This window comes from Priapulus caudatus, unplaced genomic scaffold (assembly GCF_000485595.1).
Source record: "Priapulus caudatus unplaced genomic scaffold, Priapulus_caudatus-5.0.1 Scaffold2028, whole genome shotgun sequence".
Lineage (NCBI taxonomy): Eukaryota > Metazoa > Priapulida > Priapulimorpha > Priapulimorphida > Priapulidae > Priapulus > Priapulus caudatus.
In genome coordinates this window covers 1,704-13,526 of record NW_014579089.1, presented here as the reverse complement: position 1 = coordinate 13,526, position 11,823 = coordinate 1,704, and the positions used below count along the sequence as shown (strand labels likewise).

Here is an 11,823-nt window from a genome sequence, read left to right as displayed (position 1 = left end):
CACTGTGCATATTTCTTAAGCCAATAAACAATTGAACAAACATTGCAATCACTACAGTAGTCAGACTGCCAGAGTGCCAGAATGCCAGAGAATGCACGTTAACGCCTTTACCAAAACACAGCTGTTTGAAATGGACAAGTTTTTTTACAAACATATTTATTTGTGATTGCTTGATACACGATGACTTTCAATCACAGATGTTTTATAGTAACGAGATTCGGACCAAAGGCCTTGCGTATCACCATTTGTCTAATCACTGCTGTACGCATAACAAGTATGATTTTTTAGCTGTGTATATTAGATGTCACCCGATTCACTCTTCAGTCGCTTAGGACTCCTAGAACAGAAAACATTTTACAATTAGTTTATCTTCACTAATTCTGGTTGTCAAGGTAAATGGTAACGCGATCATGACAAAGTGTGCTAGAAAATTCTAACAAAATATAAGGTGTAGTCAATTCATATTATTACATACATCAGTATATTGTGGCTTTCCCAGAGTAATTAACTGGTTGGTGTAAAGAAATAATTTAAAGAAAAATAAGAACTTTCTAAACTATTATAATTAGTAATAGATCTGGGCCAATCATCAAATTTAAGCATATACATTAAATTATGCCTTACTCAAATTCAATAGAATTGACAGAAGCACGTTTTTGGGCTACTGTTGCTTGCTTATCTTCAGACATCGAGCTGCTGTTGGACCCCTCCTTCTCCTCAAACGCCTCTGTTTCAAATTCCTCCTCCTCCTCCTCCCCATCCTCCCCACTTGTGCTCACTCCCTCACTTAATTTACAGCCATCACCTATCAAAAAACAGCTACTGTTAGTAATAGTAAATTTAACTGTTACATATTGAACAGTATGATGCATAGGGGCAGCAAGTAGTGAAAGGTAATGAAATAATTATATACTTGTGGATACACTGGAACCTTAGTGTAAATGCATCAGTATGCTGTCTAGAAATAGCTATCTGTAATGAATATTATTTTCATTCATGTTGGATCTTTCAGTATTTAAGTTTGTGATATGTATCATATTTTAACAATGCAATATGGTTCACTCTATGTTTACTCAGAATTTGAAACTTCATCTACATTTGACTGACTACCATTTATCATGTTACCTATGTGCAAGTCCTGTGGTATTTCCTCTACTTCTTCCTCAGTATGCATGCTGCTCACTCCACTATCACCATCCTCCTCCTTCAACAGTTGTATTAATTTGTTAGAATAAAGCAAAATCACGTGTAGAAACTTACCAAACTAAAAAGTGCAATTATTTTATCATTATTCGACATATAGTTTCTTCTTTTTCAGTTTAAAATTTGTATACAATTATGTACGTGTGCGTGGCCAGCTGCCCACATAGGTCTATAGCAGCACACTAACACCCTGGCATATATATATATATAAACACATTTCATCACAATAAAATGTTCTCTATTTGTAAAGTAATTGTACACAGTGGATATATAAATTTAACTGAACTATATTAAGTTAAAATAAGAAGGTAGTAATAAGAGCATGCATTCCCTCTTTTACCGCAAATAATTTTCAAAATTGAACGTGTTTAATAGTAGCAAACAGAAATGTTAGAGTAAGGTGAACAAGCAGTGCAAGTAATTATATCTCATACAACCAGAGCATGCAAGTAACTGGCATGAAACCATGTCTTAAACCCCATGCTACCCATGATAACACAGAATGGAAAGGTCTACTAGTTTAAAATTATAACAAACTATATTGGATCCACCTCATATAAACAAGGCACTCTTAAGTAAAGCACAATCTTGAAAATGACCAATTATGCTCTAACGGTATAATAAAGGATTTAGCAGCCTGTACTTCAAGTGGCATTGAGGTGATATCAGATAATAGTAGGGACACTTATACATGCACACATTCTCAATGCTTGCCCTTGCTACCCTCTCCGCACCTGGAGGTCCCGTTGGCCATCTTTTCCCACGAGTGCCTTCAAGCCCTCTAAAATCGCAACATATGAAAACCTCAGCTGGTCAGGGGTCTGAATCAGTCCCATTCTGTACTTTCTGAGAGACAGCAGCACCTTCTGCACCCGCAGAACATCTGCCGTAACGGCGTTCTCGGTCTGTGAAAGTGAGCAAACACTGTGAAGACTATTGAACATTATCCAACTAAAGTGAGATAAAAGCACCACATTTCTGAGAGGAGTGCAACCCAAATCTGCATGTGAGTGATAAATAGAAACGCAGCGTCAGAAACAAATATAATGAAAAATAAATAAACAGAAAATCTCTAGTGCAATAGATGTTTCAGAAGGATCCCAGAAACAATAAATACCAGTTTGGAAAAAGTGAGTAGGAGGAATACATTTGTAACTCCTTTCAGAATATGGCCCGCCACCACTACATTCACACAGGAAATGCTGTATCCACCATGCTCCTGGCTGTGTTCTAACCTCATCGCCCCAGCCTAAAGAAATGTCTTGCAGGGTGGATACGGCATCGCTTCCCTTGGCCCACAGCACTATCACCAGGCAACAAAACCGCAGCTGCCCAACTTTTTCGATTAGTCGCATCCTTTGACGTCGCAGTGCTAACAGCTGTTTCTCCACGTCTGTCGCTCTTATATTTCCCGTTCTGTCCAGCTGCCCACATAGGACCATAGCAGCACATTGAAACCATAGCATATAGTACTAATCCACATGCATTACACCAAGAGCCAACTAATATCAAGAGTGTCATAATATAGTCTATATTATGACACTCCAGTTAATATCACATCGCACAATGAAATGAAAGTGTCAATGACACTGTAGCTCACCTTGGGTGTGATAGAAGAGGGCGGGGGATATATAAAGCAAAAAAGAGTATATATGGGAGAACTCCCATTATATACTCTTGATAATGATATATATGCATAAGTTTCGATGCGAAAATAAATGTTTCCGATCTGAAAGTCTGAAATCTTGACGGGAAATGGCGCTACGCCTAAATGATCGCCATTTTGGTTTTTAAATATCGCGCAAATAAAAACAATAAAATATTCCAGTCAAATTACTGTAACGAAGAATCTAAAACACAATATTACACGTATATAGGTATGATTGTAGAGTTGTTAACCAGTTAGACGAAATAAACGTAATAGGACGTGTCATCTCTCCCATAGGAGTAACAACTGTTTTGGGGCTAGCCTTACACATTCACATACCAATAATTTAACAAAAATCGAATGAATTTAGATGCCATTTTCATTTTGCCAAAAAAGTGGGCGTGGCTCGAAAGTAGGTCGACTGGCGTTCTCGCAAAATAAGGACGTTCAAACTCTCCCATAGGAGTAACAATATATGCCAATTTGAAACATGTGGGTCAAACTGTTCTTGAGTTATCATTGACCATAGCCAAATGTTTACGGACGGACGGACGGACGGACGACACCCCATGGCAATAGCTCATCTTGACGATGTCAAGGCGAGCTAAAAACAATGTTCTAGTATTAGCATATTTATTTTCCTATTCATGTAGTTTCAATGATATACTACTGTACTAATAATCTACAATTCTCACTTGAAACAATAAGACCAACTGCTTGTCTTATTGTCCATCTTATTCCTAAGCTGAGGAAAAGGACATTTTTTCAATGCAACTAGAATTTGTTCCTGGTGCAGTTATCAAACACGTCTAACTACTACAAATGCTTACGTAGGGTGGCACTACAATGGCATAAGACACAAGGCATTAATATAGAAATGTAGAAATTAAAAACCACATAAACTGGTCCAATTAAAAACACCATGTTAAATAACCATTATAGATTACTACCACCGAATTTGATTACTGAAACTACATTGACAGAAAAACGTATTTTGCCTCAAACCAGAACACAATTTTACTTTTTCATCCTACACTGCCATGAATGGATTCTTGAGTACTCATTGTAAACTCAAAATTATATACACGGCTAGCATGTAAAACGGTTCAAATTATTTCAGAAGCATAAATTCTAGTTAACAACTAATAGCACTTCTTTCAATATATGTCAAGAAAATAGCACAGACGGCTATAAAACGTTGTGTGGAACTGTCTTGTATCAAGTTTATACCTCCTCTCCTTATTTTGTATGAACGATCAACAGCTTTTAAAGGTTGAATTCTGAAGTTTTTAGTTTACTTTATCTCATCGTTAGAGTAGTTTCAGTTATGTTTTGTCTTGCATCAAGTACCTTCGACCTTACCATCGTAATGCAGGTGTGGACTAGACAGAAAGTTCCTGATCTTCCAATGCCGGCACTGCAGTGAATCACAGGTGGTGCGGCATGCGGAGCCAATGCCCCAGACTTCTTTACTGCGTCCAGAAATTCCAAGAAGGTCGTGGGACATTTAGGTACTCCAAAATCTGGCCATACAGTGTATTGGAAATGTCTGACCTCACGTGATTCATTAGTCTGCACAAAGAAAGAATAACAAGATCCTCCTTATAGCATAAACCACTTAATAAGTTTTCATCTCAACTTGTTAGCGTTTTACTTTGAATGCCACTAATTTCAATGATTCTTTGTAGCCTAGAGAATGCCCAATTATATAGAGGTGAACAGTTACACTGTGAATTTTTATTTATATATTAGTCCCACGCATTTATTAAACCCCCCCCCCCACACCTAGTGAAAGCATTCGTGTCTCACATTGAGATTGGTTAGCTGCAGCATTCTGCTTATGAAAGTGTCCTGCCCAGCAGCCTGCAAGAACTCGACAGCAAAGCCATTCTTTTCGAAGGTCACGGTGTCCTCGCCACCATTCGCTGTGCCAACTGGCCAGTACTGGTGACACTTGGGCTGAAAATGTAACAACTCATGCATAGATGATTGCAGCAATAAATACGGCAACTGAAAGTGGATGTTCACTTTATTGTTGACTGTGGTTAGGTACTGTGACCTAGTGACACACTCCTATGAAGGATGTCCTGCTGCTACCTATATGTGACGTATAGATCTCATCTGAACTAAATTTAGTTGGTCTACTTGACTGGTGTATTGAAACGTATATATAGCTTTGAAGCGTCTCACCTACCATGCCCTTCTCAATGACACTGTTAAGCATAACGATAGCTTTGCAGTCTTGTTCCCAAACCATTTGCCAAAAATCTCCAGCTGTGTTACTTAGTGGACCCTGGAATAATAAAGATAGCCTTTAAATTTTTTGTCATTTGTTCAATCCAATTATATGATTTACAATAACATGTATCAAGAGTATGAATCAATATCGTCTAACAGTTTACTATAGGTAGTCGTTCACAATTACCACAAGTATATCAACCACATCTAGGAGTCAACAGTTGCACTGTGTTTTTAACAATATAAATCGATTCACAGTTTCAAGCCAAATATAAATGATAACCACTTTATTTCACTTTGGGGAGAATATATCATGATTAATTGTATGGTCTGTATGCTTGACACAATATTGAAGACGGTCATTGGGCCCTTGTAGCAATAAAGCAACATTTCGAACAACTCATAAATTGTGCCATGCGGTTATATCGTAACATGTGTATCCACCTGATCACTTTATCTGATTACTATCACTTACCTGGGAGAGAATGTATTTCCTGCCAATTATTGGCACTTCTACCAAGCTTGCATTGATATAATCATTATCCCCTGCTTTTAATCGTATGCGACTGTGATCATCTACAATATCAAACATAAATACATGCCGTGAATATGTAATGTAGCAACACATATACAGGAAATTAAAAGAAACCAAAAAAGTTCAACTCCTTAAAGTGATTACGTCACCGTAAATAGTAAAAGTAAAGAAAATATTTCCACTTTTTCACAAAATGTAAGTAATTCTGTTTACCTTTTATGGTTAAATTGCTGCACTATACTTCCTATTTTACTATATTGTTCAATGTAAACATACGCTCGTGACTCATACATAGCCCATAGCAAGAAAATAATGTCGGGATCATATTTATCAAATCGGCCAGGTTTGGATTTTAACTAGTTGAAAAACAATCTTATCGAGTAACAATTTGACAATAAGTTTGTCCCATTAGTACTTACTTTTAATGTAAAAAAATTGCAACAAATTCGTGACTTAGTCAATTTAAAACTTATAATATTATATATTATCCACTCCACAATAAACGAAAATCCTGTGAAACACAATTTATCATGGTAGTAGGAGTAGTCATGGCCATGTTACTAACTTTATGGTTTTTTTTTCAAGATTACAACATGATGTAAATGATTTTAATGTGGTTTATTATAAGATAGTTACATTGGGTACATGAGAAGATGTTACTAACAGAAGCTACATACTGCTGGAAATGAAATCCATTTCTGTTCAATCGAAGGTGATGCAACTGTTTACACTGCATATTTTATTCTTCGGATGAACGTGATTTAGTACATCAGGATTTCCCAATACACATTATCCTACTTACATGGGCTTATGTTACAGTATCTATTCTTGTCCCTATTTACAGACTTTCTTGCAGCATTGGTTGAACCAACATTGACAGGATTTTGGATTTTCTGTAAAACAAAATAGCATGCTATACTGATCAAATATAGCAGTCTCATATAAATTCACAACCTAAAATGTATTCAGCTCATCCACACCATCTTCCTAGTATTCTTTGCCAGAATTACACAAAAATATAGAGTATCTATATTTTTGTTGTTTGTGCACAGCACGGCGTTCAAGCGGTGAACTCCACAGAGGATCACAATACATCATAACCTTGGTACTTCTCATCGCTGCCTCCTAGCAACAGCAGCAGATAAAAACCTAATAAATTTCAAAGTTATAGTAGTATGTGTGCATATTTTGATCTAGTCTAGGACTAGGACTTACACTATACAGTAAGAGGCAGACCAACTTCTTCATGTAGTCAGGGTGCGAAATGAACGAGAGTCCGGAGTCAAATACTCCCTGATATACTGTTGGACTCCCAGATTTGACATATGCAGGAGTCCGTGTGACTCCCTGAAAATTCTGCCATACTAACTAGCCTTGTGGAATTACCATACTTTTTCAGCTAATGTCCAAAGAAAATTTGGCAGACGTGCAACCGCATAAATCTTACAAATAAGCACATGCGTTATCTTTAATTTTGAACCTCAGATTGCGGACTCCCTCTTTTTGAGGGTAGGGAGTCCGTTGGACTCCCGTGTTCAAAAGTTAATTTCTACCCCCAGGCTTTCAGATTTGAAAAGTACAGGAGGACTACTAATGACTCCCCTAGGACACCATAGGGGGTCTTTTCACGCTCCATAATCACACCCTTAAGAGGCATGATGGAGAGCTCCACTAAAAAATCACACCCTTAAGAGGCATGATGGAGAGCTCCACTAAAAAATCACACCCTTAAGAACCATGATGGAGAGCTCCACTAAAAATCACACCTTTAAAAGGGATGATGGAAAGCTCCTTGAGGGCTCTCCATCATGCCTCTTGGGGTGTGATGATGGAATCATGACCAATCCTCAGTCTAGAGTGAAATCCAAAACGAAAATTGGGATGTCATGTCAATCTGCTCTCTCTCTCTCTCTCTGTGTCGCTCTCTCTTCTCTTCATCTCTCTGCGCTCTCTCTCCTCTCTCGCTCTCTCTCCTCTCTCTCTTCTGGGATTCTCGTCGCTCTTCTCTCTCTCGCTCTCTCGTCATCTCTCTCTCTCTCTCTCTCATCTCTCAATCTCTCTCTTCTCTCTATCTATCTTCTCTTTCATTTGCTCTATCTATCTTCTCTTTCTCTCTTCTCTCTATCTCTCTCTCTCTCTCTGCTCTCTCTCTCCTTCTCTCTCTCTTTATCTCTCTCTCTCGTCTTGCTTCTCCTCTCTCTCTCTCTCTCTATCTGCTCTCTCTCTCTCGGTTGCTCTCTCTCTCGTCTCTCTCTCTCTCTCCCTCCCACCTCTCTCTCTCTCTCTCGCTCTCGCACTCCCTTCTCTCTCTCTCTCTCTCTCTCTCTCTCTCTCTCGTGCCTATCTCTCTCTCTCTGCGCATCTCTCTCTCTCTCTCTCTCTCTCTCTCATAGCGGGATTCTACTCTCTCTGGCTCCTCTCTCTCTCTCTCTCGGCGCCTCTCCCACAAGCCCTCTCTCTCTTCTCCGCCTTCATCGCCTGTTCTGCTCTCTTCTCTCTTCTCTCTTCTCTCTCTTTTCTCCTTTTTCTTTTTTCCTCCTCTCATCTCCTCTATCCTCTCCTCCCTTCCCCTTTCTCCCTCCCCACCCTCTCTCTCTCGCTTCCTTCTCTCTCCTCTCTCTCTCTCTCTCTCTCTCTCTCTCTCTCTCTCTCTCTCTCTCTCTCTCTCTCTCCTCTTTCGTATCTCTATTCTCTCTCTCTTCGCTCTCTCTCTCTCTCCCTTCCCACCTCTCTCTCTCGCTCTCTCTCTCTCTCTCTCTCTCTCTCTCTCCTCTCTCTCTCTCTCTCTCCTCCTCTCTTGCCTCCCTCTCTTATCTCTCTCCCTCTCACCTAACCGTTAGGCGTAATTACTTACAAAGGACTGCAAGATCAACGGGAGTTACATCACGCAAGATTCATTGCAAACATTCATGTCTGAGTGGCGTAGCCAGCAATTAGGAAACAGGGCCGGGGCCCAAGGCGAGGGGAGCGAAGCGACCGAGGGGGTAGGTGTGGGAGGGTATCCCCCTCCCACGTAGGAAGATTTTTGTAAATTCGTGCATTTGAAAATGGCATTTTCTGCACACTAAATTCAGTTATTAGGGGTTAACCTTATTATGGAAGTGGCATATTGCTAATCCCTCTATAACCCCCTCCTCGGCTTTTTCATTTTTTCCACTCCGCATCGCATCAACGTGGACGATGGCCCCATGGCTGTGGCGCCGGAAGGCTCTGAGGTTTACACAGACCAGTTGGTGGACCCTTAGCGTAGACCACCCCCCCGCTGTGAAAATGGTTGTACGAATGCCAGTGTTTCTTTCATGGACGGAAGAAGAGTTTAAAGCGACCAAAATGACAGCGATGAATTGAAGCAATTTCTCACGGGAGGGTGGTTTCCCTCCCACATGTAGGGTAATTATAATTTTTGAAAATTATGTGCATCAAAATGGCATTCTGGCATTTTTCATTTTCATTATTAGGTATAGGTCAATAGTGGTAGTAGGACCAATCCCATTAAAGGGCCCTTCTCTCTTAATTTTTGTTACTCTCCGATCAGAGGGGGTCATGCATCCTTGATGCCCCCCCCCCTTAAGCTACGCTATGTCTCATTCAAGCACTGACGGAATATCATGGAATTAGTTGATTTGTGTTTGTTAGCAGTACCATGCAATGTTGCATTTATCCGTCATAAACTGTTCAAGTTGCCTCTATAAAAGTTAAAAAGATTGGAATTTGAAAAAGTAGAGCATTTGTTTGAATGAAATCGAAATAAAGATTACGGGGAAAAACATGATAGATTTGTGTTGGTAACTTGCACTGAAATTAAACATGCAATTTCATTAAATAAAAGATTTACATCGTTTAGAATACAATAGCGTTAAGATCACATTTAACATTGTTGTTCGTTATAAAAAATGTTTTGCTTTCTCTTGATAAGAAAGAACTAAAAACCATATTGAAATTTTTGATTCAAATAAAAACAAAGTAGCTGCCAAAATAGCGCTCTATTAAATAAAAGGAAATTTACCATTTGAAAAGAATTGTTTTTGCCTCCCTGTATACGGAAACAGTTACTTTAATAGTGTTGAATCGGATCTTGAAATAAAAACCGAAGGTTTTCTGCCAAAAAATGGCGTACTATAAGTTCGAATTTATCAAAGTTATTCACAAAGCATTTCCATTTCTTTCTTCTCTGTCAAATAAGGAGTTTCGAACCATAAAATTCAATCATAAGCCAACTTATGCAACACACAAATCTGAAGAAATGAAGAAATTATTCCTTTCTTTTAGTCATGTTTGTCTCCTGCGAAATCGTCAAAATCCAAAGTCAAGTCTTTTCTCGTCCTGATTTTGAGGATTTTTCGTTGCATTAATGTCAGTTCACTAACTCCTGTTCAAACGAAAGGGAATTGAGAGCAAGATCCGTAGGTGGGTCATTGTAGAACGAAGTTTAGACTGACAATTAATGCTCACTTTTTAGACGAATGTTCGTTCAGCAGAATGCCAGAAGTAACAGGAATTTGCTGCGCCAGTCCTGTGAAGGACGCGTGAGAGGGCAAGGAAACTTTTGTTTTGTTTGTTTTTTGTTTGCCAATAACAGGGGCGGCCAATGGCCCCCTTGTGCCCCCCTTAGCTAGCCGTGTACAATGTTTGGTTTAAAGAAGACAGCGAACTACCCTCGTCTGATGTCACAGGATATATTACGATTTTAATGCGACGTACTGTCTTTATATCTGCATAAAAACGACTATAATTTATTGTACGAGGCCATTGATAAGAAAGCGTTGGTGATTGCATGAACGAACGTCCATATAAATTTATGGCGTATATTTATGACGCTATATCCGTGATTTCATTAGTCTCCTGTAGATGGCAGCACTCACTGGCGCTCCGATCGTCCGCGACAAACATTTTATTGCAGCTCATGCAGTGTACGTTCTGTTTCTGTAACCTGTCAACCTCTAATCTATCACCTTCTATCGTGTTTATATTTTGTCACAATGATCTCATGAAAATCGGGAACCGTGTTCCCAGTAATTTTGGCGGCTCAGCCCTGCACCTGCGATTGTTCTAGTCAAGCAACGCAAAGTCATGAATCTGACGAGGAGTATTTGTTGTAGACTTGAGCAGGAACTAGTTGATTTTGACAAGAAAAGGTTATGGAACACAATTTTCCAGGTAATACTATTGGGGTATTGACATTAGAGTCTGTTATAGCAGCTAACCGTAAAAGTGGAAGTAGTTTACTGCCCCCAACGTAAAAAAAAAAAACCCCCCAAACCAACCGTCACATATTTTCCGTAGTTGTAAACCTCTACTAGGTTACACGGGCCCAAAGGATAGAGAACATGGGTCCCAATAAAACCAATGTGCCTAACCCTAACCTAGCTCCAAGAAACGGTATTGCTAGGGTTAGAATACGTAGAATACGGTGTATTGACGTTAGTCACACAGCCTGGTCGGGTTAACCCTAACCCTAACCTATTATATTGATATAATAATATTAATATTATATTTATCCTTGAACCGGTTAGACTAATACTATGATCAGGAGTAGATAATAGGGAAGGAGTGTGACTATCAATTAAACAAGGGAAATTCGTCATTTACTAGCCTTATAATACCTACGAATTTACCTACGGGTAACTCACCATTGAGCTCAAATCGTACACAGTACATTCGGCCTAGCATCGATGCGAAAATCGCTTTCCTCGTATACACCCGCATCCGGAGATATAGGACTAAAAAGCGTACGACACGATTCATTCTGCTGCAGCAACTCGATGCGTTTTGCGCCGAAATTTAAACAAAAGGCAAAGATACTAACCACAGCCTTACTCTCTTTGGCGACGGCGGTGTGCTGAGCGGAGATTGCGGTGTGCGTGTGTGGGGGGCATACCAGCTTGTATGCCGGGTATGTGCTGTTATGCCAGGTCGAAGGTTATCTCGCCGAGCGTTTTTTGCCAGTCGATGTCCCAATCTGCCTACGAGCACACGCCTCGCCGACGGAAGAGCAAGCTATGTGGTCTAGTAGTGCCTTTTTGTTTAAAATTTTCGCGCGCAAAACGCATTGATGTTTGCTGGCAGCAGATGGAAAATCGTCGTCGTACGTTATTGTCTATATCTTCCGGATTGAGGCTGTATAACGAGGAATCAGATAGTATACGAGTAGTTATCCCATGTTCGATGTTACATCAATAAAACAAGAGCCAAAGTGTGT

General features: G+C 39.6%; 1 protein-coding gene across 3 annotated transcripts; it reads right to left on the bottom strand.

Moving 5' to 3' along the window:
- LOC106818106 (tyrosine-protein phosphatase non-receptor type 2-like) lies at window positions 1-6,517 on the bottom strand (the record flags this gene model as incomplete). 3 transcript variants are annotated; one of them, XM_014822823.1, is given in 9 exon segments in its annotated part: window positions 1-337; window positions 625-805; window positions 1,126-1,204; window positions 2,439-2,627; window positions 4,214-4,423; window positions 4,661-4,810; window positions 5,046-5,144; window positions 5,565-5,665; window positions 6,427-6,517. In XM_014822823.1, coding segments are annotated over 9 exon segments (1,140 nt in total), but the record flags the coding sequence as incomplete, so codon positions are not given.
- Window positions 6,518-11,823: the final 5,306 nt, after the last annotated feature.